Genomic DNA, 26,015 nt, shown 5'->3' with positions numbered 1-26,015 from the left:
GTCTACAGTGCAGACAATGCTGCAATGGGCTCTCTTCCATCAGGAGACTTCATACTGAATGATTTCCCAGAAACGTTTCAAGGTTTTGGTACGTTACCATACATGTAAAAGCTTCAACTGAAGGAAGATGCAAAGCTGTGATTCATGCGCCGTGATGTGTGCCAGCGCCATTAAGGAATAACGGCAGTGTTAGAGAGAATGACTGCCTTGGGTGTCATTAAATGTATTGAAGATCGTACCAACTGGGCTAATTTCATGGTCTGTGTAAAGAAGTGTAATGGGGTCCTAAGAATCTGCATGGATCCGAAGGATTTGAATCTCAATATTAAAAGGGGAACACTATGCTATACCAAAAAGGGAGGAGATAACATGTGAAATGGCAGGAGCAACCTGTTTCAGCAAATTGGACGCGTCACAAAGCTTCTGACAATTGAAGCTAGATAAAGAAAGCACCAAAATGTGCACATTCAACACACTCTCCAGGAGGCATTATTTTTTTACGAATGCCATTTGGCATCATCTCGGCTGCAGAGATATTTTATCGTGCCTTGGAGCACATAGTTGAAGGAATCCCGGGGTCAGTGCGTATGTGGATGACATTTATTATTTGGGGGTCGACTCGGGAAGAACATGATAAGCGCCTGCTTAGGGTCCTAAAGAGTATCATAAAAAAGTCTGAAATTAAACAGGGCGAAATGTCAAGCCGGGGTGCATAGTATCACCTTCCTGGGAAACAAGCTGTCCGCACAAGGGGTTCACCCGATCAAGACAAGATGAGAGCGATTCTGTAGATGCCATGCCCTACGGATAAAAAAGGCATTTTAAGAATGCTAGGCATGATTTTTAAAAAAAATTAAATAAACATTTTATTGAGGTATTTCTTTGGCATTGTAACAGCAACAAAATCAACAATGTACAGAACAAGAAAAATATAAACATAGTGCAAATACCGCCTCCCTCTCCCACATGTCCTACCATTGCTTACCCCCATAAACTACGCTAACCTAACCCACACCCCCCTCCCTTCTGCTGACGCGATTAATTCTCTGCGAGGAAGTCGACGAATGGTTGCCACCTCTGGGCGAACCCTAAAAGTAACCCTCTCATGGCGAAATTAATTTTCTCCAGGCAGAGGAAGCCAGCCATGTCTGAAAGCCAGGTCTCCGATTTCGGGGGCTGAGTCCTTCCATGCGAGTAATATGCACCTCCGGGCTACCAGGGAAGCAAAGGCCAGAATTTCCACCTCCTTCTCCTCCTGGATCCTGCGATACCCCAAAAATCGCCACCTCTGGACTCATTGCCACCCTCGTATTTAATACCGTGGACATGGCGTCGGCAAACCCCTGCCAAAACCCCCTCAATTTTGGACATGCCCAGAACATGTGGACATGATTCACTGGCCCCCCCTGCGCACTTCGCACACCTGTCCTCCACCCCAAAGAATCTGCTCATCCGGGTCACTGTCATGTGAGCCCGGTGAACAACTTTAAATTGGATTAGGCTGAGCCTGGCACACGTTGCGGTCGCGTTGACCCTACCCAACACGTCCGCCCAAAGGCCCTCCTCTATCTCTACCCCCAGCTCCTCCTCCCACTTTTGCTTCAGCTCCTTGGTCTGCGTCTCCTCCGATCCCATAAGCTCTTTATATCTGTCCGAGACGCTCCCCTCTCCTATCCACCCTCTAGAAAACACCCTATCCTGAACCCCCCTCAGTGGCAGGAGCGAGAAGGTTGGTACCTGCTTCCGCAAAAAGTCCCGTACCTATAAATATCGGAATTCATTTCCCCCCGCCAATGCAAATTTCTCCTCCAGCGGCCTCATACTCGGGAAACTTCCTTCTATGAACAAGCCCCCCATCCTCTCAATCCCCGCTCTCCGCCAAATGCGGAACCCCACGTCCATCCTCCCCGGGGAAAAACGGTGGTTATCGCAGATGGGGGACCACACAGAAGCCCCCTCTGCTCCCACATGTCTCCTCCAATACCCCCAAACTCTCAGGGCCGCCATCACCACTGGACTGGTGGAGTACCGCACCGGCGGGAATGGCAGAGGCGCCGTTACCAACGCCCCCAGACCTGTGCCCTTACAAGAAGCCGCCTCCATGCGCTGAAATTCGGCAGCGCCAGCCCTCCATCCCCCCAACTCTGCTCGAGCATTGCCCTCTTCACACGCGGGGACTTGCCCCCCCACACAAAGCCCACGATAATCTTATTGATCCTCTTAAAAAAGGACCGCGGGATGAAGATGGGGAGGCATTGGAAGATGAATAGGAATCTCGGGAGGACCATCATTTTTACCGACTGCACTCTGCCCGCCAGAGATAACGGGAGCGCATCCCATCTCCAGAAATCCTCCTTCATCTGATCCACCAGCCGGGCCAAGTTCAATTTATGTAGCCGGTCCCAATCCCTCGCCACTTGGATACCCAGGTACCTGAAACTGTCCCCTACCACTCTGAACGGCAGTTCCCCCAGTCGCCTCTCCTGACCCCTCGCCTGGACCACAAACATCCCGCTCTTCCCCATATTGAGCTTATACCCCGAAAACCGGCCAAATTCCCCTAAAATTCCCATAATTTCTTCCATCCCCTCCATTGGGTCTGAGACGTACAAAAGTAGGTCATCCGCATACAGAGAGACCCTGTGCTCACCTCCCCCCCCCCCCTCCCCCCCGGAACAACCCCTTCCAGCCCCTCGAGGCCCTCAGAGCAATTGCCAGCGGCACTATCGCCAGCGCAAACAGCAGTGGGGAGAGGGGGCATCCCTGTCTCGTCCCCCGGTGCAGAATAAAATAGTCCAAAACCGTCCTGTTTGTCCGTACAGTTGCAACCGGAGTCCGGTACAGCAACCTAACCCAGTCAACATGCCTCCAAACCCGAACCGCTCCAGCACCTCCCATAAGTAATCCCACTCGACCCGGTCAAAGGCTTTTTCCGCGTCCATCGCAACAACCACCTCCACTTCCCTACCTTCTGGGGGCATCATAACCACGTTTAGCAGCCTTCTTACATTGGCCACCAGCTGCCTGCCCTTAACGAACCCAGTCTGATCCACCACTATAACGTCCGGTACACAGTCCTCAATCCTGGAGGACAACATTTTGGCCAGAGGTTTGGCATCTACGTTCAGCAAGGAAATCGGCCTGTAAGACCCACTTAGCTCGGGGTCCTTGTCCCTTTTCAGAATGAGCGAGATCATGGCCTGTGACATCGTCTGGGGCAGAGCCCCCCTTTCCTTGGCCTCGTTAAAGACCTTCATCAGCACCGGCCCCAATATTCCAGAGAACTTTTTATAGAATTCGGCTGGGTACCTGTCCGGTCCCGGGGCCTTGCCCGACTGCATGGCCTTCAGACCCTCCACTATCTCCCCCAGCCAGATCGGGGCCCCCAGCCCTTCTACCAGCTCCCCATCCACTTTTGGGAAGGTCAGCCCATCCAAAAAGTGCCTCTATTCCCTCCGGCCCCGCAGGGGGATCCGACCTGTACAACCTGCTATAAAACTCCCGAAAGGTCTTGCTCACCCCCGCCGAGTCCCCAACTAAGTTCCATCGGCGTCAATAACTTTCCCTATTTTTCGAGCTGCCTCCCACTTTCTGAGCTGCTGTGCAAGCATCCTGCTGGCCTTCTCACCGTGCTCTTAAATCACCCCCTTCACCTTTCTGAGCTGGTCCACTGCCCTCCCAGTGGTTAACAAACCAAATTCTGCCTGTAGCCTCCGGCGTTCCCTTAGTTGCCCTGCCTCTGAAGCCTCCGCATATCTCCTATCCACTTGTAGAATCTCTTTTACCAGTCGGTCCGTTTCTGACCTATCCGTCCTGTCCCTGTGAGCCCGGATTGAGATCAGCTCTCCTCTCACCACTGCCTTCAGCGCTTCCCAGACCACCGCTGCTGAGATCTCCCCCGTATCGTTTACCTGCAAGTAGTTCAGCATGCACTTCCGCAGCCTCTCGCACACCGCTTCGTCCGCCAATAGCCCTACATCCAACCTCCATTGCGGGCGCTACTTGCTGAGGCATGATAAATTTTGTGGGCTTGTTCATCCCCAACTTGGCAGCACATCTGAGGGAGACCATAAAGAAGGCTGCAGCATTCCAGTGGTCCAGCAAGCATGTTTCGCTCACCACGGCACCAGTTCTCACGTTTTTGACCCAACAAGAACACAATCATCTCAAACGATGCATCACAGGATGGTTTAGGGACGGTCCTGCTCCAGCAGAATCTGGAAGGCTGCCAGTGGCATATGCATCCAGGGCGATGTACGACACTGAACAATGATGTGCACAAATCGAAAAAGCGTGCCTTGGGCTCATTAATGGGCTAACGAAGTTCCATGATTGTGTCTATGGGCTTCCAACCTTCATTGTGGAGACTGACCACAGGCCACTGGTCGCCATCATAAAAACAAATCATAGTGAGATGTCGCCAAGACTGCAATGAATGTTTATGAAATTCAGCGGTACGATGTTGAGTTGGTGTATACGTAGGGTAAACATCTTATCGTGGCTGACAGGTTTTCCAGAGCTACCGGCACGGAGGAATCACCCCACTTGGATGAGGTCCATGTAAACATGGTGACAGAACCTCTGTCAGATCTGACAACAAGTCAAAGTCATTAGCGAAGAAACTAAGAAGGACCCAATGTTGCAGAACATGTTAAAGTACATCCATGAAGGATCATGTTCACGTTTCTACAATATTCACGCAGAATTAAGTGACGTTAACGGATTTCTGTTGTGAAATCAGCAGATTAGTTCATGAAGGGCACTTAGGGATGGAAAAATGCAAGAGGAGAACCAAGGAGGCAGTCTATTGGTCTGGGATTAACCGGGACATTGAGTTGATGGTGGAGAACTGTGAAACATGCCAAAGATTCCAGAGCAAGGAACCTATGCAGATGGGCGTGACAGTCACTACTCAGTGGCAGAGGTTGTGTTATGGGCCAGGGTTTAGAAAAACACCAAAGTATATTATGGAGTTCACCTGACCTACAACTGCTTATTGAATTTAGCTATTCTATGATCTATGAATTTGGCTACAACGAGCAGAAGAGCCTGCCTTTCAGGTGCTATTCACCAGAGTTCTTAGGCGCTTTTAATCAAAAAACAAGCTTTATTCTACAAATTTAGTTAACATTCGCATAAACATACACAGTAAGAATTTTTATCAACTACAAACATAAAGACACCACACAGCTACAGTAATCTATGTATAACCTTAATGAATGCCCCCTTAACTGTTCCGATTCAATAACAAATCCAAGCAAAGCCAGAACCCCCTTTTCAAAGGTGTGGCGCAGCACACGGCATTCTTACTGTTATAAGATTGGTGTTATGGATACTCTGTTCCCCTTTCCAAACAGCAGGTTTGAATTCCTTCCAGAAAGCAATTATCTCTTTTAAGTTATCAAGTAGTCTGGAAACAGCTTTTAAAATGAAGATAGAGAGATATTTATGTCAACCTGTGCAGTTCAAAACCAATCAAAGCGAAAATAAAACTCACAGAGCCACAACCGAGCTCCACCCACACAATGACATCACTGAAGCCATGTGATAAGACAAAAACATTTCTTAAAGGGCACTCCCATGATAGTTGGCATGGACCTTTTCCATTTCAATGGGAAGGAGTACCTTCTGATCATAGACTATTTCTCGAACTACCCGGAGAAAGTGCATTGTCAAATTCAACGGCAAGATGTGTTATTAAAAATGTCAAATAAATCTTTGCGTGACACAGCATTCCAAATGTGGTCATGAGGGATAATAGTCCTTGTTTTGACTGCTATGAATGGATGGAATTTGCGCGGCAGTATGATTTCCAACTGTTCGATCCCAGTCGCGGGTTACTGTCTGTGTGGAATTTACACGTTCTCCCCGTGTCTGCGTGGGTTTCACCCACACAACCCAAAGAAATGCAGATTAGGTGAATTGGCCACTCTAAATTGCCCCTTAATTGGGAAAAAAAATTGGGTACTCTAAAAACAAAATTAGGTATTTAAAGATCTCGGGCGAAATTCTCCCCCAACGGCGCGATGTCCACCGACTGGCGCCAGAAACGGCGCCAATCAGACGGGCATCGCGCCGCCCCAAAGGTGCGGAATGCTCTGCATCTTTGGCGGCCCAGCCCCTCAATGTCGGGGCTAGGCCGACGCCGGAGGGATTTCCGCCCCGCCAGCTGGCGGAAATGGCGTTTGTTGCCCCGCCAGTTGGCGCGGAAATGCGGCGCATGCGCGGGAGCGTCAGCGGCCGCTGACAGTTTCCCGCGCATGCGCAGCGGGGAGAGTCTCTTCCGCCTCCGCCAAGGTGGAGGCCGTGGCGGCGGCGGAAGGGAAAGAGTGCCCCCACGGCACAGGCCCGCCCGCGGATCGGTGGGCCCCGATCGCGCCTGGTCCCACCGGTAATGGGACCGAATGGGCCCACGCCGCCTGGTCCCACCGGTAAATACCAGCTTTGATTTACGCCGGCGGGACAGGCAATTTTTGGGCGGGACTTTGGCCCATTCGGGCCGGAGAATTGAGCGGGGGGTCCCGCCAACCTGGAGCGGCCCGATTCCCGCCCCCGCCCAATCTCCGGTACCGTAGACTTCGGCGGGGGCGGGATTCACGGCGGCCAACGGCCATTCTCCGACCCGGCGGGGGGTCGGAGAATGACGCCCCTCAAGTCGTTTAATGAGTTGGGTGAGCGCAAAGATGAATGAATGAATGGGTGGGTGGGAAAGTGAATGACCGGGTATGTGGGTGGGAGAGTGAGGGGAGTAGTCGGGTCTAGTGGGGGATTGTCAGATGGCTGACGTGTAGTGCAGAACATAAGAATTTGGAGGAGAAGGCAATTTAGCCCCTCAAGCCGACTCTGCCATTCAACGAGATCTCTGGCTCTCCTTGTTGGCACGCTTCAGGCGGTTGCTCGGGAAGTTGCGGGTCTGGGTTGGATGCCGATTTCCAGTCATCCGAGTAATTAGCTCTGGTGGTTCTTGTTCTTTTTTTTCTCTTCTGAGAGACTACAGAGGCGAGTCTTCTGTGGTGTCCATGTTCTGGATGCTTAGGAATGGGTCCACGTAAAATCATGCTCGTTTTACGGTGGTACTTGCTTTTTCCCTGGGTAGTGGGATGGGTTCCATGGTGCCGGGGGTAGGTGGGTCGGCCCTCCCTCCCAAGACACCACTTTTGGGGGAACATCTTGACTGCGCCCTTCACCCTGGGATGGAGCTCTCTGTTTGGCTGTGTCTGAAGGATATCTTTACTCAAGTTCTGGACCTCGTAGTTATCCTGTTATTCCTCTTGAAAATGTATTGTTGGTTTGGCGGTTGAGTGGCCTTTTGGTTGGTGGACACGTCACGAGTGTTGTGACGAGTTCGGGACTTGGAATCCGGAGGATCGGTTCTGGTAGCTTCGGTCTTTCCTCTTTCCTTCTTCTTCGTATACTATGAGAGACCCTGGATCTGAGAATAACTTGGACTTGCTGCCCTGGGTCCTCTCTTCATAATCTCAGTTCTGTCCTGGGCCTGGATGGGGGTTGCCTTGTGGGGTACAAATCTACTTAGTGCTGGGGTTCTTGTGGATTTTCTTAGTTTGTAGTGCTCGGTATGATGTATCTCTATCTTGTTTCCTGCATTGGTACAGACAGGTCTTATATTTTTGGACTAACATGGTGGGGACACTGTTCTAAGTTAATTCTGTCTTGTCTGTTCCTGTGTTTGCAATAATTCTTATTCCGTGCTATGCAGTTTTGCATTGATGGCGATTTTTTATTGCGATATTAGTAAAACCTTATAAATCTAATTAAAATACTTTTTAAAAAAGTATATGGAATGTTTTCCTTTATTGGGAGAGATATTGAATACAAAAGCAAGGATGTAATGATGAAATAAAAACAAAAAATGCCAGATAAACGTAACAGGTCTGGCAGCATCAGTGGTGGGAGAGAAGCAGAGTTAATGGGCGGGATCTACCGGAAAGGTTTTGAAGTGTCATTTCAGGCGGGTTTGGCTGGGAGTTTTTTCCCAGCTCGGTCATTGATTTCCCCACCGCTTTCTAACCATTCTTAATCACTTCTTTGGGCCCTGGGGAGTTCCTCTCTGGGATAATCCACACTTAGAATTATTTTCATCACTGGGGAGCCAGCCTAGCAGTGCCAAGGTGCCCAGTGCCAGGGGGAGAGTCAGAGGGCCTCCAATGTCCTGGGAGACCCACCAGGTGCATGGACCAGTACTAGTCGGCGACCAGCTGGGGTCACCCTGGGGAGGCCGATAGATGGGGGAGCAGGTTAGATCCGCGCGTCAGCACAGTTAAGTGGGTTCTTAAACCCACTTAGCTGTGTGAAACTGGGTCCTGCTCATCGTGGTGTCGGGAAGCCCGGGGGACGCATCTGCCGGCCACCTCACCCACCCGTTCAGGCGCAACACAACTGGTAGATCGTGCCTAACATTTTGATTCCATATGACTCTTCTTCGGGGCTCTGAAGAGTCATACAAGACTCGAAAGGTTAACTCGCTTCTTTCTTCACCGATGCTGTCAGACCTGCTGAGTTTATCCAGCATTTTCTGTTTTTATTTCAGATTTCCAGCATGCGCAGTATTATACTTTTATTTTAGATGTGATGCTGGGACTATATAAAATGCTCATTAGGCCACAGTTGGAGTTTTGTGCACAGACACAGTCACTACATTACAGGAAGGACAGAATTGCTCTGGAGGGAGTGCAGAGGTGATTTACAAGAATGTTGCCAGCGTTTGAAAATTGCAGTTATGAGGAGAGATTGGAAAGGCTAGGTTTGTTTTCCTTAGAGCAGAGAAAGAGAAGTCTAAGGAGGGATCTAATTGAGGTGTACAAAATCATGAGGGGCCTAGGCAGTAAAAGTCTGTTTACTCTCACTGAGGGGTCAATTACCAGGGGCATAGATGTAAGGTGATTGGTAATAAGATTAAAGGGGTCATGAGGGAAATCTTTTTTACCCAGAGGATGTTGAGCATCTTAAATTCACTGCTTCAGTTCGGGGTTGAGGCTGAAACGCTCAACCTATTTAAAAGGCACTTGGATCTGCATCTGAAGTGCTGCAACCTGCAAAGCGACAGACCAGGTGCTAGCAAATGGGATTAAAATGTGCGGCCGGTTTATTTTTGTGCGGCGTAGACACGATGACCTGAATGGCCTCTTCCTGCACCGCAACCAAAGTTGTTTCCATTAGCAGGGGAGCCTAGGTCCCGGGGGCACAGCCTTAGAATAAAAGGGAGTCACTTTAGAACAGAGATGAGGAGAAATTTCTTCAGCCAGAGAGTGGTGGGTCTGTGGAATTCATTGCCACAGAGGGCGGTGGAGGCCGGGACGTTGAGTGTCTTTAAGACAGAAGTTGATAAATTCTTGATTTCTCGAGGAATTAAGGGCTATGGAGAGAGAGCGGGTAAATGGAGTTGAAATCAGCCATGATTGAATGGTGGAGTGGACTCGATGGGCCGAATGGCCTTACTTCCGCTCCTATGTCTTATGGTCTTATAGTCTAACCCTTCCATGGTTCTATAGTTCTACTGACCTCCAATAAATAACAGTGCAAATACTTCAACAGCATCTTCCAAACCTGAAACCTCTACTATCTAGAAGGATAAGAGCAGCAGATACATGAGAACACCACCACCTGCAAGTTCCCCTACAAGCCACTCACCATCCTGACTTGGAAATATATCACCACTGTCACTGGATAAAAATGCTAGAACTCCCTCGGGGACTGAGCGGTTCAAGAAGACCATAAGACATAGGAGCAAAATTAGCCCACACGGCCCATCGAGTCTGCTCCGGCATTCGATCATGGCTGATATTTTCTCATCCCATTCTCCTGCCTTCTTCCCATAACCCCTGATCCCCTTATTAATCATGAACCTAATAAGAAGACGGCTCATCACCACCTTCTCAAGGGCAATTAGGGATGGGCAATAAATGCTGGCTTAGGCAGCGAAGCCCACATTGGTAAATGAATAAATAAATAAAAACTGATCTCCCCCTCCCCTCAAACATTGAAATGGTAGAAACAGCAACACAAGAAATTTGAAAATCTTAAATAAATAAGTGGTTACTTTTATCAGTTCTCTCACCCAGGCTTATTTCAATGCCCAAGCACCAGTGTAGCTAACAAAGAGGTCCAACTCCTCTTTAATGTGGATGACACTCTTATCAATTTGCCACCAGTCAGTCCACATGGACCCAGTGAGCAGCACAGTCCAAAGCCACTCCAATTACTGTATAACTAGGTTCAAGTGAACAGACAGTTCCACCCGCTCACCATCATGTTTCATTGAATCCCACTGACGGTTCATTGTGCGGATAAGTTCACTCATGATTCTTCCCATGGTAGGGCAGAGAGACACTTACCATCAAAGAGATGCTCAGCACCTTCCTTCACCAAGCTGCCAATATTAAGGGGGATGAAAAGCTGAGTTCGCAGTGGATCTCCATACAGGTAGCTGGGTAGAGCAAATGGACCTTCCAGGACAGGTACCAAGAGAAACCCACAAGAGGTGGCCTTCCTGTGCCAGCCTTGCACCTAGAGGGGTAAATTAAATGAATGGTTAATCAACCTACTGTTTATCCAAAGCAGGTACAGCAACGGAGCCCAATTTTAATTCAACATGCAATCCAGGCATAAACATCCTTGCAGCTAGTCATCAGAGGACCAGGCAGATTCCTACCTCTGCTGCCTGCTTTTGCCAAAGTTTTTTTTGCACTCTTGATTGTTGCTCCAATTGGCACAAGCTGGCACAAAGCCAGGATCGTCCTTGCGTACTGTGGGAGAGGATATCTCCCCCCTACTGCTCAACCTCCCCCCTGCTGTTCAACAATTCCCAGCACCCATCTGTGCCCAGTTACCAGAATTGTTTTGGAAAATGACCAACAGTGAGGCTGGCCATTGACAACATGGCAGGATTTGCTGTTTATGAGAGCACTTCCTCCCACGCTGTCAGAAGAAGGGCTGATAAAAAAACTTCCTGGCATGCCCGTGAACAAATATCCTCTGAGAAATATTAAAAGCAAATAATATCGGATATTTTAAAAATACAAAATCATCAATAGAACAATGCATAAACCTTCAATGCATCAGTGACAAACAAACAAAGAACAAAGAAATGTACAGCACAGGAACAGGCCCTTCGGCCCTCCAAGCCCGTGCCGACCATACTGCCCGACTAAACTACAATCTTCTACACTTCCTGGGTCCGTATCCTTCTATTCCCATCCTATTCATATATTTGTCAAGATGCCCCTTAAATGTCCCTATCGTCCCTGCCTCCACTACCTCCTCCGGTAGTGAGTTCCAGGCACCCACTACCCTCTGCATAAAAAACTTGCCTCGTACATCTACTCTAAACTTTGCCCCTCTCACCTTAAACCTATGCCCCCTAGTAATTGACCCCTCTACCCTGGGGAAAAGCCTCTGACTATCCACTCTGTCTATGCCCCTCATAATTTTGTATACCTCTATCAGGTCGCCCCTCAACCTCCTTCGTTCCAGTGAGAACAAACCGAGTTTATTCAATCGCTCCTCATAGCTTATGCCCTCCATACCAGGCAACATTCTGGTAAATCTCTTCTGCACCCTCTCTAAAGCCTCCACATCCTTCTGGTAGTGTGGCGACCAGAATTGAACACTATACTCCAAGTGTGGCCTAACTAAGGTTCTATACAGCTGCAACATGACTTGCCAATTCTTATACTCAATGCCCCGGCCAATGAAGGCAAGCATGCCGTATGCCTTCTTGACTACCTTCTCCACCTGTGTAGCCCCTTTCAGTGATCTGTGGACCTGTACTCCTAGATCTCTTTGACTTTCAATACTCTTGAGGGTTCTACCATTCACTGTATATTCCCTACCTGCATTAGCCCTTCCAAAATGCATTACCTCACATTTGTCCAGGTTAAACTCCATCTGCCATCTCTCCGCCCAAGTCTCCAGACAATCTAAATCCTGCTGTATCCTCAGACAGTCCTCATCGCTATCCGCAATTCCACCAACCTTTGTGTCGTCTGCAAACTTACTAATCAGACCAGTTACATTTTCCTCCAAATCATTTATATATACTACAAAGAGCAAAGGTCCCAGCACTGATCCCTGTGGAACACCACTGGTCACAGCCCTCCAATTAGAAAAGCATCCCTCCATTGCTACCCTCTGCCTTCTATGGCCTAGCCAGTTCTGTATCCACCTTGCCAGTTCACCCCTGATCCCGTGTGACTTCACCTTTTGTACTAGTCTACCATGAGGGACCTTGTCAAAGGCCTTACTGAAGTCCATATAGACAACATCTACTGCCCTACCTGCATCAATCATCTTAGTGACCTCCTCGAAAAACTCGATCAAGTTAGTGAGACACGACCTCCCCTTCACAAAACCGTGCTGCCTCTCACTAATACGTCCATTTGCTTCCAAATGGGAGTAGATCCTGTCTCGAAGAATTCTCTCCAGTAATTTCCCTACCACTGAAGTAAGGCTCACCGGCCTGTAGTTCCCGGGATTATCCCTGCCACCCTTCTTAAACAGAGGAACAACATTGGCTATTCTCCAGTCCTCCGGGACATCCCCTGAAGACAGCGAGGATCCAAAGATTTCTGTCAAGGCCTCAGCAATTTCCTCTCCAGCCTCCTTCAGTATTCTGGGGTAGATCCCATCCGGCCCTGGGGACTTATCTACCTTAATATTTTTTAAGACACCCAACACCTCATCTTTTTGGATCACAATGTGACCCAGGCTATCTACACCCCCTTCTCCAGACTCAACATCTACCAATTCCTTCTCTTTGGTGAATACTGATGCAAAGTATTCATTTAGTACCTCGCCCATTTCCTCTGGCTCCACACATAGATTCCCTTGCCTATCCTTCAGTGGGCCAACCCTTTCCCTGGCTACCCTCTTGCTTTTTATGTAAGTGTAAAAAGCCTTGGGATTTTCCTTAACCCTATTTGCCAATGACTTTTCATGACCCCTTCTAGCCCTCCTGACTCCCTGCTTAAGTTCCTTCCTACTTTCCTTATATGCCACACAGGCTTCGTCTGTTCCCAGCCTTTTAGCCCTGACAAATGCCTCCTTTTTCTTTTTGACGAGGCCTACAATATCATTCGTCATCCAAGGTTCCCGAAAATTGCCGTATTTGTCTTTCTTCCTCACAGGAACATGCCTGTCCTGTATTCCTATCAACTGACACTTGAAAGCCTCCCACATGTCAGATGTTGATTTGCCCTCAAACATCCGCCCCCAATCTATGCTCTTCAGTTCCCGCCTAATATTGTTATAATTAGCCTTCCCCCAATTTAGCACATTCATCCTCGGACCACTCTTATCCTTGTCCACCAGTACTTTAAAACTTACTGAATTGTGGTCACTGTTACCGAAATGCTCCCCTACTGAAACATCTACCACCTGGCCGGGCTCATTCCCCAATACCAGGTCCAGTACCGCCTCTTCCCTAGTTGGACTGTTTACATATTGTTTTAAGAAGCCCTCCTGGATGCTCCTTACAAACTCTGCCCCGTCTAAGCCCCTGGCACTAAGTGAGTCCCAGTCAATATTGGGGAAGTTGAAGTCTCCCATCACCACAACCCTGTTGTTTTTACTCTTTTCCAAAATCTGTCTACCTATCTGCTCCTCTATCTCCCGCTGGCTGTTGGGAGGCCTGTAGTATACCCCCAACATTGTGACTGCACCCTTCTTATTCCTGATCTCTACCCATATAGCCTCACTGCCCTCTGAGGTGTCCTCTCGCTGTATAGCTGTGATACTCTCCTGAACAAGTAGCGCAACTCCGCCTCCCCTTTTACATCCCCCTCTATCCCGCCTGAAACATCTAAATCCTGGAACGTTTAGCTGCCAATCCTGCCCTTCCCTCAACCAGGTCTCTGTAATGGCAACAACATCATAGTTCCAAGTACTAATCCAAGCTCTAAGTTCATCTGCCTTACCCGTAATGCTCCTTGCATTAAAACATATGCACTTCAGGCCACCAGACCCGCTGTGTTCAGCAACTTCTCCCCGTCTGCTCTGCCTCAGAGCCACACTGTCCATATTCCCTAGTTCTCCCTCAACGCTCTCACCTTCTGACCTATTGCTCCCGTGCCCACCCCCCCTGCCAACTATCACAGGAATCAATATAAGTTTCCACATTCAGGATGGCTACGTACCGACATCTTGAATACCAGCTACATTCAGAAGTGAAATTTTAGCCCCGATATTAATCCAGGGGAAGGGGAGATGTTTGAGAAAGATGCTTAGTGGTCCCTCAGGAGAGGTTGGTGCTGCATCACTGCGGGAATATAACAGACTTGCATGGAGGTGGGAGAAACACTCCTGCTCCTCCTAGCCCACAAGTTGTGCAGGAAAAGCACTTATCTGTTGCATCCGTTCCTCACATCCATTTCACTGGCAGGTTCCTCAATGCATGGGAAACTCAACTGCCCAACATTAAAGCTGCAAAGAGAAAAAAAAATCCTGAAGCACTCCTGGTCATAAAGTATGCAAATGAGCAAAAAACCTTCAGGGAGCATGTGATCAATCCATTGCCATCCCATCTCTGTAGAATGGAAAGGGGTTATTTATTTTTACATGTTTGCTTCCCACTGTTTTCAGGGTTTATAATTCCCATCTCGCAGTGAATTGAGATTTTAATATTTATTTTTGAAACATGTTCCAGGATGTCGTTACTTGCTTTACTTGGGTGAAAACCCAAAGCAGCGAGCTACAGAAAGGAAGGCGATGGCAACACAAATGCACTCAGCCCCGAGTTTGCACTGTCAATCCATCAGATCACGGCTGATCTGTGCCTGACCAGCTCCAGCTCCATATCCCTTCAAACCCAGATGGAACAAAACAAATCTCAGTTTTGAATTCTTCAACTGAACCCCAGCCTCAACAGCAATGTTAAGGAAGAAATCCAGATTGACAACACTTCAGAAAAACGCTGTACTCGCTGTTGAACACTGTGGGCCATCAGAGGTGATTGAAGGAGTGACATAAACTTGCTCTTCTCTCCTTGAGTAGTTCTGGATGCACAGAGGAGGAAGATTGTGGCGAGAGGATGTGTTTGCAGCTCAGGAAGAATGAGAGAAAAATACAGATAAACATGCACTGATACAAAAACGGAGATGGACCTGGGAGGTGTGTATAGTGAGGGGAGGAGATCGATATTGGGTGAGATGTTTGAAAAAGGAAGTCATCCAGACTCGAAACGTTAGCTCCCTTTTCTCTCCACAGATGCTGTCAGAGCTGCTGAGATTGTCCAGTATTTTCTGTTTTTGTGGCAAGACGAGGACTGGCTACCAAACGACAAGCGTCCAGAATGAAATGCCACCTCTAGTCCTGCAGCAAAACTTGAGAATTCAATCTCAGGAGCTGGACATCACGACAAGGCTGGCTTTTATCGCCCATCTCTCATTCCTTGCAAGCTGGTGCCCAGTCACCTTGAGCCGCTGTCAGCAACCGGTGGAAGATGCACTCGCTTCTGCAACCTCCTCCCCACCAGGTAAAGTGGATTACTGACTCTGAGACTGGGTTTGTGAGTTTAAATTCAGTGAAACATTGTTAGAATAAGAACATAAATGAAGGAAAGAGATCTGCTTTGGAGCTAATGCAGGTAAAATGTAACCAGAGTCAACTGAAGCAAACTGACATAATTATATCATCACACAACAATCAGGGGCCATTTTGAAAGTAGCAGCCATTAACTTGCTACCTTCATGTATGTTCAAACACATCTGATCTCCCTCAGTTGGCTGCGCTGACTAAGCTCATTTAGACTTTCAGCTGTGTTCACATTTTAGTGTTATGAAAATTGAAATTTTAATAAATGACATTGATGTCGAGGAAAAGGAAACAGAAGTATGTCAGGGGAGGCTTCTGGAAATGGAGAGAAATAGAATATGAAAATAGGGAGAAGAAATTAGGGGAAAAGGGATGACATGGTGATGGATAGAAAGGAGGGAAGGAGAAAGCGAGTAAGAGCGCAACAGTGGAAAGTATGCAAGTGGGGGCAAGAGTGAAAAGGGCACAAGTCTATATAGAGTATGGGTTGAAGGATATTGGAAAATGAGGTTGACCCACAAAATTAAATAGATTTTTCTTTTACAGAATCCATAAAATCCCTAGATTGCAGGAGGTCATTCGGCCCATCGAGTCTGCACCGACCCTCTGAAAGAGCACTCGACCTAGGCCCACTCCCCCACCCTATCCCCATAACCCCACCTAACCTGCACATCTTTGGACTGAGAGAGGAAACCGGGGCACCCAGAGGAAACCCATGCAGACACGAGGAGAAAGTGCAAACGCCACACAGTGACCCAAGGCCGGAATCTAACCTGGGTCCCTGGTGCTTTGAGGCAAACAGTGCTAAAACTATGCTGTCTCGTGGTATTTTTCCACATGCTTAAGAATTCTTGGTTGATAATGGCAGAAAGTATTCAGATTTCAAAAATAATTATTTTACATCAAAATCCTTTTCATCCTCCCATTAAAGGGTAATACTTGCTATTTTCTGATTGTTGTCAATGATGTCACAAATAAAAACTACTGGTAAACATTTCTCATTTTATAGTTTACTAGTATTAGGCACCAAAAGTACCTTCTGGACTGCAAGTTTTCTTTCTGCCACCTCAGAATATATCAGTATTTTCTCTATCAAATCAGCCATCCTCTCACACCAATGAGCGTGGGACTGGTTTGTTATTATACCTACTCTTATACCAACGCCTATGCTCTTGGCAATGTGTCCTGACATGTGGGTCTCTCACTGTGGCTGCAAACCAAGAATAAATCTGACTGTGCTCGGCAAGATCAATGGCTGGTAAAAACCCCAAACCATCCACAAGAAATCCGTCCATTGATCAGCGTCCCATTCGCCACCTTAAACATCCACTCCCCCCACCACTGGATGCACAAGGCAGCAGTGTGTACCATCGACAAGATGCACTGCAGCAAGGCTCCTTTAGACAGCACCTTCCAAACTCACAATCTCTAGCATCTAGAAGAATAAGCAAACTTACCCCAAGCCACACACTGACTCGACGTGAAAATATACTGCATCCATTCACTTCCTCCAGGTCAAAAACATAGAGATCCCTCCCTAACAGCATTGTGGGTGTACCTACACCACGTGGACTGCAGCAGTTCAAGGCGGTGGCTCTTCACTACCTTCTCAAGGGTAAGTGGTGAGCAATAGAAATGCTGACCGAGCCAGCAATGTTCACGCCTGTCGCAGAATAAAAAAGTGCACTGTAGCAGCTCCAGAAAGTAGCTCACCTGCTTTAGTTGTGTTGGCATCACAGCCTAAGATCTGTATTCTGCCAACATTTATATGAGTGGCACTAGCTAAACCAGGCATGAGCTGCTGCGATAGGAGCCCAGAAAATGAAAACTTAGAAATGTGTCATGAGAATGTCGCTTTAAGAAATGTTTGACTGCTCATGTTGCTGCAGTGATGTCAGAGAGTGGGTGGAGCTGAGTTCTGTTCTGCTTTTTAGTTTCACTTTGAGAAAAGCTTGGGTGTGTCTGTGTCATTTGGTTTCGTGTTTCAGTGTTGGAGCTGAAGTCAGCCAAAGCAGCTGTATTGTTGAGCTCTCTGCCATGAGGGGCTGGTTTAGCAGGGGCTAGTTTAGCACACTGGCGATCTATAATAAAGAGCATTCGTTTGCAATTTGTTGTAAATAAATAAATGTTCATGAGCAATTGTACGATCCTGAGCTTGACTGCCAAGCCAGAAAAATGTGCATAATACTATGATTTTGTTTGTATGGTTTAGGAAGTTAGTGTGACTGTTTAAGTGAGTGTAGTTTATTAAGGATAGTTAGAGGTTCCGATTTTCTTGTTTTGTAATGCATGTCCCTGTTTGACATAGCGCCCCTCAGAATTGTCAGTTTAAATTTTTTTTGCATGGTTATGGTCAGTGTAGAGGCCATAGAAGAATGCTCGCCAGGTCAGGGAATGAATTGGGATCACAAGGAGGGGGTGTAGCCACCTGGGTTGGCCAACTCCCGACGTAAAACGGAGGACAGCAAAGGCTGGAGGGAACATGGGGCTGTTTAGCACAGGGCTAAATCGCTGGCTTTGAAAGCAGACCAAGGCAGGCCAGCAGCACGGTTCAATTCCCGTAACAGCCTCCCCGAACAGGCGCCGGAATGTGGCGACTAGGGGCTTTTCACAGTAACTTCATTGAAGCCTATTTGTGACAATAAGCGATTTTCATTTTCATTTCATGAAGGACTATCTCTTAATCATTTGATGAATTCAGAAGAATTATAAATGTTTTCAGGCGTGACTGTAAACTGTGATGTGCTTGTGTTTAAAGGTTTGTTAAGTCTTTTGGGTGTAAAAGGACAGCATACAGGTTACTTAGTGTTGTATTCTTTGGAGGGTGTATTTGATTTACTGGTTGCTAAGATGTTCACTGTTTGTTTTAGAAAGGTTAACTTGAGTTCATAGAATAAACACTGTTTTGCTTAAAAAAAGAACTTTTCCATTTCTGAAGTACCACACTTGTAGAGTGGGCCGTGTGCTCCCCATACCACAATCTATTAAAAGTTGTGGGTCAGGTGAACTCCATGATACACTTTGGGATTCTCTAAACCCTGACCCATAACAAATGGAAATAATCTATAATCATTTCAAGAGATGGGGCTGCGTTTCATAGAAACATGGAATTCCTACAGCACAGCCCATCAAGTCTGCACCGCACCTCTGAAAATTTCCTTTGGCAGCTTGTTCCACTGTGAGATTGTTCTTGTGAAAAAAGGTTGTTGATACATCTGTCTTGGAATCAAAGGATCTTTGCAGTTTGTGGGGATGGCTGCTTCATGTATTATCATTACTGGGAAGCACCAAGCACTTATTTCTGTCAATTCCCACCAACCCATTCCATATTTTATAGAAGGTGGTCAGTCTATTTTTCTCCTTCCTCTCTGTAGTGATCTTGATCAGGATGTGACGCTGGTGGATGCCCCATACTAATTGGTGTAGAATCGTGCGGCAACTCTTTGGATCACTTCAATTTTATTTATATCTCTCGCCCATATAATCTGCATGCTTCAGGGTTGGGTGAACAAATGTTTGGTAAACTATAGCTCTGATATTTTTGTTGCAATACGAAGGATTCCTCCTCAGAAATCCAAGAACCCTGTTTGTTCACTAACGCCTTCTCGAGGGGAACTCGGGATGGGCAACGTATGACGGCCTTGCTGACAAAATAAAAGCCAAAAATGAATTTGAAGAATACATTTCCTCTTTGCCTAACTTAATGGGTCCCACAAAGTTTACATTTGGATTGCAGCTGGGTGTTAGGAAGTGGTGCTGACTAAGAAATGCTGCTTTTACATTTGTATCTTCGGACAGACTGCAGTTTTCAGCCCTTCCTGCCATGTGACTCAATAGTCTGATCTCACCTACCATTTCGAAGAGAACAGCTGATGTTACAGCCATCCAGTGCAACTTGACTTCAAATGCAGTGTTTATCGAGTAGTTCCCATGGTAATAGCAACTGCACCATTCAACACGGTCTGAGCGGTTATTCACATCCACATCCAGGGTCACCGTCTTCTGCTCAGGGACTGTAGCAGCTATAGAGGAAGGGGGTCAAGAGGAAGCAGCAGGAACAAATTAAAATGAGACTAAAATCTCACTACATACCGCAGGAAAAGCAGTGTGGGGAAATCAAAGAGGCATAATCTTGAAATTAGAGTCTGAATTCTCTGGTCGTTGGGATTCTCTTTTCCTGCTGGCAGCCCTCCACTGCCCATGGATTTCCCAGTGGCCCGGGTGTCTTCAATGGGAAATCCCATTGACGAGCGGCGGAAACCGAGGGGTGAATTCTCTGCCTCCCCAGACACGTGTTTCTCGGCGGCGCACCGTCGCTGGCAGTGGCATTCTCTGTGCCCACCGCCAGCCAATGGAGTTTCCCATTGGCCACCCCACGCCTTCGGGAAATCACGAGCGGGGGTGCGCTGCTGGCGGAACGGAGAATCCCGCCAGCGGGGATTCACCCCAGATAATCCCGCCACCAGCGAACGGCGCACCACCGAGAAACACTCAGCTGATGGACTGGAGAATCCAGCCAGAGAGTAAAGCCATTTAGGTGGGAAATCAGGAAGCATTTATTCTTACACAAAAGCTTAGAAGAAATCTGGAACTCCCTTCAGCAAAAGGCCGCCAAAACTGGGATCAATTGAAATTTTCAAGATGAGATTTTTGTTAGATGGGAATACCAAAAGAAATCGAGAAAAACAGCTCCAGTAAAGAAAGCTCAGCTACAGATTAACAGCTATACAGATTGGTATTTCCAATGGACCAGCTCGAATTTTAAGATTTTGCTCTCTTATTTGGGTCCACCAACACCAGGGGAAAGTGTTTCCTCAAGTCTGACTTATCAAATCCCTAATTGGAGTACACTTCCAACGTCTAGTCTAAATAGTCAGGCACTTTGCTTATTTGTCTGGGTTATTTGAAAAGACTGTTGTATGAGAGGGTCTACTGATGGAATGATCCTATCTGGGCAGTCAGAGAGAACACAGAGCGATTATTTTACTTAAAACAAGAAACACCAGAGTACAAGTGGTGGCCTACGTTCTTGCAGCTTTTGAAATAAGTGACTCTGATCATACCGGTTTGCCCCGCACCCTTACCTTAGTTTAGAACAAAGCAGCTTGTTGATGCAAATCAAATATTATCTGATCAAGTGTTAACATGCTGGTCTTCAGAGGGATTCAAGAAACTAATGTGCACTGGACCTAGATATCTAGCTCAGACAGTGAGGGTGTGCGACTGTGACTCTCCTGGTTTTCATTACTGTTTGTGTAACTCTTGGACTGAACGTCTCAACTCCCATCAGAGGAAGATTGTGTTTGAGAGAGAATAAGACCACCGATCCCAGGAAGGCACCTGTCACTGACACAAACTTAGGTTTATAAAGCATCTTTAACATCGTAACATGTCATAAGCTGCTTTTGAACAAATTGTCTTTTGATCCTCACTGGCGGAAGGCTGAGACCAGCTTGCTCAGATTCTCTGTAGGTCACAATCAAAAAGAAAAGGCAAAGAAAGAAAAACAGCTTAGGAAAGAAAGTGCAAACCAGAGAATGTCTCCTCAGCACTGTGCAGATAATTACTGGGTACAACATGGAATAAAAAAAGGATATAATAGAACTGATCATTATCACTCCAGTAAACTCATCCCCAACTACACAAAGCTGCAATTTGTTATGCCAGCTGTAAATTGTAAGAGCCATTTTGTACTGGGAGCTCTGCTTCACTGACTGCTGACAGATCAGGCTTGCATTCCGAAGACCCTTTCTAACAGCTGTAATGGAGGCTGATCTTCATACATGGGTTTACAGCACTTCAGGTGCAGATCCAGGAACCTTTTTAAATGAGTTGAGTGCTTCAGCCTTGACCATCAACTTAGGCAGTGAATTCCAGACACCCACCACCCTCTCGGTGAAAATTATTTTCCTTATGTACCCTCTAATCCTTCTACCAATCACCTTAAATCTATTATCCCTGGTAATTGACCCTTCAGCCAGGGTAAACAACCTTGCCTTCGTCTAGACCCCTCAAATTTTGTGCACCTCAATTAGGTCACCCCATAGCTTCCTCTGTTCTATGGGATATAACCCCAGCCTATCCAATATCTCCTTATAGCTGCAATTTTCAAGCCCTGGCAACATTCTTGTAAATCCCCTCCACACTCTCTCCAGAGCAATTATGTTCTTCCTGTAATGTGGTTACCAGAACTGTACACAAAACCCCAGCTGTGGCCTAATTAGCGTTTTATACAATTCCATCATTACATCCGGCTTGTGTATTCAATACCTCACCCAATAAATGAAAGTATTCTATATGCTTTCTTTACCACCTTGCCTATTTGTCCTGCCATCTTAAAGGATCTGTGGACATGCACTCCAAGGTGTCTCACTTCCTGAACTCCTCTCAATATCTTCCCGTTTCTTGAGTATGCTCTTGCTTTGTTTGCCCTCCCAGATGCATTACCTCACACTTCTCCGGATTGAATTCTATTTCCCGCTTCTGTACCACTCAACCACAGCATTGATATCATTCTGGAGTTGACAGCTATCCTCTTCACTATCAACTACACAGCCAATTTTTATGTCATCAGCAAATTTCCCAATCAAGCCTCCCACATTTAAGTCTAAATTATTAATATATACAACAAACAGCAAGGGCCCCAACACTAAGCCCTGTGGAACACCACTGGAAACTTTTTTTCTAATAGCAAAAACATCCATCGACCATTGCCTTTTGCTTCTGTCGCTGAACCAATTTTAGATCCAAGTTGCCACCTATCCTTGTATCCCATGAGCTCTCACTTTTCTGACCAGTCTGGCATTTGGAATCTTGTCAAATTTCTTACTAAGATTCATGTTGACAATATCCACTGCATTACCCTCATCAATCCTCCCCATTACTTCCAAGTATGGCATGTATTTTATCATAAGAATTGGAGATTTGATTCTGCCCTCATCCAATACAGCAATTGGACACTTGGGCTCCCAAAGACCAATTTGTAATGTTTTCCCCTCTATTCAAGAACACAGGGGTCAATTGTAGAGTTTGGGCTGAAATCAGTTAATTCAGCACAGACCAAGTATCTTCTGGCATATATAGTGTTGTTTTATATGAGGTAATGCCTCCATTTACTAGCTGCTACATTCCATTAGTCTGAGCTGGGGTTTCTTTTGTAAATTTTGAGTACCCAATTCCTTTTTTCCAATTAAGGGCAATTTAGTGTGGCCAATCCACCTACCCTGCACATCTTTGGGTTGTGGGGGCGAAACCCACGCAAACACGGGGAGAATGTGCAAACTCCACACAGACAGTGACCCAGAGCCAGGATCGAACCTGGGACGTCGGCGCCGTGAGGCAGCAGTGCTAACCACTGCATCACCGTGCTGTCCTGTCTGAGCTGGGTTTTAACATCAGTCTACAAATGGAAGAAAGCTCAACACATTACTAAGAGCGGGAAGCAAATTCTAAAATCAACTATCGACATGTAGCTGCCTTTCAAACTAAATCTCATTCACAATAATCAAAGCAGTTTTCTCTTCTTCCACATATAAACTTTTCCCCTTAGCGGAGGGGTCAATAAGCAAGGGGCATAAATTTAAGGTAAATTTAGCAGGGATCTGAGGAAAAACTTATTCATTCGAGGATGGCTGGAATCTGGACCTCACTGTCTGAAAGGATGGTAGAGGAAGGAACCTCCACAACATTTAAGAAGTATTTAGATGAGCGCTTGAAATACCATAGCATACAAGACTATGGACCAAGTACTGGAAAATGGGGTTAGAATAGGTAGGTGCTGGATGGCTGGTGCAGACACAATGGGTCAAAGGCCCTCTTTCCGTGCTGTAAAGCTCTACAACTCTAGGAAAATTACAAAGGTGTTTTGTGTTTTTGTGGTATCCCAGTCTCTCAAACACAAAGCCTGTGCTGCCAACCAGATCATAGAATTCTTCCAGTGCAGAAGGAGGCCATTCGGCCCATCGAGTCACCGCTGGCCTTTTGAAAGAGCACACCTAAACTTTTGGACACTGAGGTTCAATTTACAATGGCCAATCCACCTAATCTGCACATCTTTGGACAGTGGGAGGAAACTGGGGCACCCGGAGGAAACCCACGCAGACACGGGGAGAATATGCAAACTCCACACAGTCACCCGAGGTCGGAATGGAACCCGGGTCCTTGTCGCTGTGAGGCATCTTTGCTAATCACTGTGAAACTGTATCACCCAGTGTCAAATACCGTTTTATATTAAAAGTCCCCATTAATAACTGCAGGTTATATCCAATTCTTTGACCTAACTAGCCTGCTGATTTTAACTGGAACTCATGGTATAGGGACCGGTCCCAGTCTGCTGCTCCTGGGGCCACTGAGGTGCATTTTTCCTCTGATGTTTTAATTCCACTCTCCTGCAAATCACCGCAGCCTCCTAGAGCACCTAGACTCTGACCAAATTGAGTGGGATTTACATCTGTGGCATTAACTTCCCCAGAACGCAGTGGAGGCTGGACCACTGAATATATTTAAAAGGCTGCTGGATAGACTGACAAAGGAGTCTATGGTTTAGGAGGCAAGACAGGAAAGTGGAGGTTACAATCAGGTCAGTTATGATCTTATCAAATGGCGGAACAGGCTGAAGACACTGGACGGTCTACTCCCTCTCCTAATTCACATGTCTGTATAAAATGCATCAAAAGAAACAGGTTTCTTGGATGTTCAACCGAGGTGCCTTGTTTTATGAAGTCAAAGGTGCTAAATAAATGCATGTTGTTGCCTTCTGTCTGAGGGGGACCAGGAAGATTCTCCATTGGCAAAATTTCTAAGAACAGCAAGGGAATTTCTCCCACAACCGTCAACTAGAAACAGATCTGGTCAAAACACATTATAGCTTGTGGGATCTTGCGGTGTGTAAATAGCGGTTGTGTTTCCTACATTACCAAATGGCTTTGAGGAGCAAAGTCGGCATAAACCCAAGTTAGATTATATTCTGCAAAGTAACTGAGTGGAGCCAATACAAAATCAAAATATTTCAGATTCTAAAAATCGGAATTGTTTTGGTTTCCGGGTGCTCCGGTTTCACCCCACAGTCCAGGATGTGCAGGTTAGGTGGATTGGCCATGCTGAAAATTGCCCTAGTGTTTAAAGAAGGTTAGTTGGGTATTTGGGGCTAGGGCGGGGGAGTGGGCCCAGGTCAGGTGCTGTTTCAGAGAGTTGGTGCAGACTCGGTGGGCCGAATGACCTCCTTTTGCATCCTATGATGAAAGATCATCAAGCGGAAACGTTAACTCTGGCCCTCTCGCCACAGATTCTGCCGCACTTGCTAAGTTTTCCCAGCATTTTCTTTGCTCAATTCTATGGAGCTGTCACTTTGTGTTGGAATTCAGAATTACAAACAATACAATCCATACTGAAAGGGAAAACCGTATTTGGTGTGTCTTGGAATATTAACCTCTCTTTTACTTTACCCCTTTCTTCCCACCTGCAGGGATCAATATTTTTAATTTATCAGGGAAAACCTTAAACAATGCATTTTAAATTCAACAGTAACCCAATGCTGAGACTCCCCCCCCCCCCCCACAAATGGTGACTTCTGAACAATCTATTGAGGTTTACCGTGGGAATATTTTGGGTCATGTTTTCTCCTGCCTGGTGAAATTTGAAGAATTTTACATTATTGTTTAGTATACAGGTCTCCTGATCAGCCAGAACCACTGCAGAACAACAGCCTTCCCCAGTTAAAAAACACCATGGGCAGGTTCTTGCAATGGGATGGACTCTGTGGCAAGTGTCCTCTCATTTTGAGAGATTACCAGAGAGAGAAAAATAGTATACAGGGATAAGAGGCCTGATCTTGACAATTACCAGGCCTCTTAACTGTGGACTGGGACAGCCCTTTAGTCACAAATGTCACAGCTTTAAAAATGTAACATGCAATAATGTGCTAGACAATTACTACAATTTTGCAGCCTTCCCAATGTCTGACAGAGCAGTGGGAAATGAGCCTGTGCTCATGTTCCCACACAATCCTCCCCTCCCATAGGTCTGCTGAACTCAGACATTACGATAGGGGCTGGGTTTTCCTGCACATTAGGTATAGGGAGGAAAAGCAGGAGTTAGTCTCTCAGCTGCAAGTCTTCAGTCAAGCATCCCACCCCCCTTGTATGTGGTCACACCTGTAAAAGGCACATGGGGCTGTGGTAATCCAAAGGGAGGTAAGCAAACCAACCTAAATAAGGACACATGAGATATCAACAGATCAAACTGTACTGACAGGAATGGAAACATTCAATGCTTAATATCGTAATAACAATCACAACATATTTCCATCTTCAATTCTTTACCCCTTTTCCCTGGACAACAATAAATTGGAACGAATGGTTCAACAAATGCAATGGCCTTGGTGAATCTTTTGGCATGTGGCCTTTCTACGCAGTTGCCAGCAAGTTTGGTTGAGGAAACAAACCTGGTTCTCTCCTCACAAAACACCCACA

General features: G+C 46.6%; 1 protein-coding gene across 6 annotated transcripts in view; it reads right to left on the bottom strand.

Annotated features, from left to right (window-relative positions):
- The window catches only part of depdc5 (DEP domain containing 5, GATOR1 subcomplex subunit), a 265,638-nt gene that overhangs the window by 37,817 nt on the left and 201,806 nt on the right, over nt 1–26,015 (bottom strand). For all 6 annotated transcript variants that reach the window (XM_072498598.1, XM_072498564.1, XM_072498581.1 and 3 more), the window contains 2 exons: nt 19,399–19,568; nt 10,353–10,524 (listed from right to left, as the gene is read on the bottom strand). In XM_072498598.1, coding sequence (XP_072354699.1) covers nt 10,353–10,524; nt 19,399–19,568 — 342 coding nt within the window. The remainder of the gene's footprint in view (nt 1–10,352; nt 10,525–19,398; nt 19,569–26,015) is intronic.

Source organism: Scyliorhinus torazame, chromosome 1 (genome assembly GCF_047496885.1).
Source record: "Scyliorhinus torazame isolate Kashiwa2021f chromosome 1, sScyTor2.1, whole genome shotgun sequence".
Classification (NCBI taxonomy): Eukaryota; Metazoa; Chordata; class Chondrichthyes; order Carcharhiniformes; family Scyliorhinidae; genus Scyliorhinus; species Scyliorhinus torazame.
The sequence above is the reverse complement of the archived record's forward strand: the minus strand, read 5'-3'. Positions and strand labels throughout refer to the sequence as shown.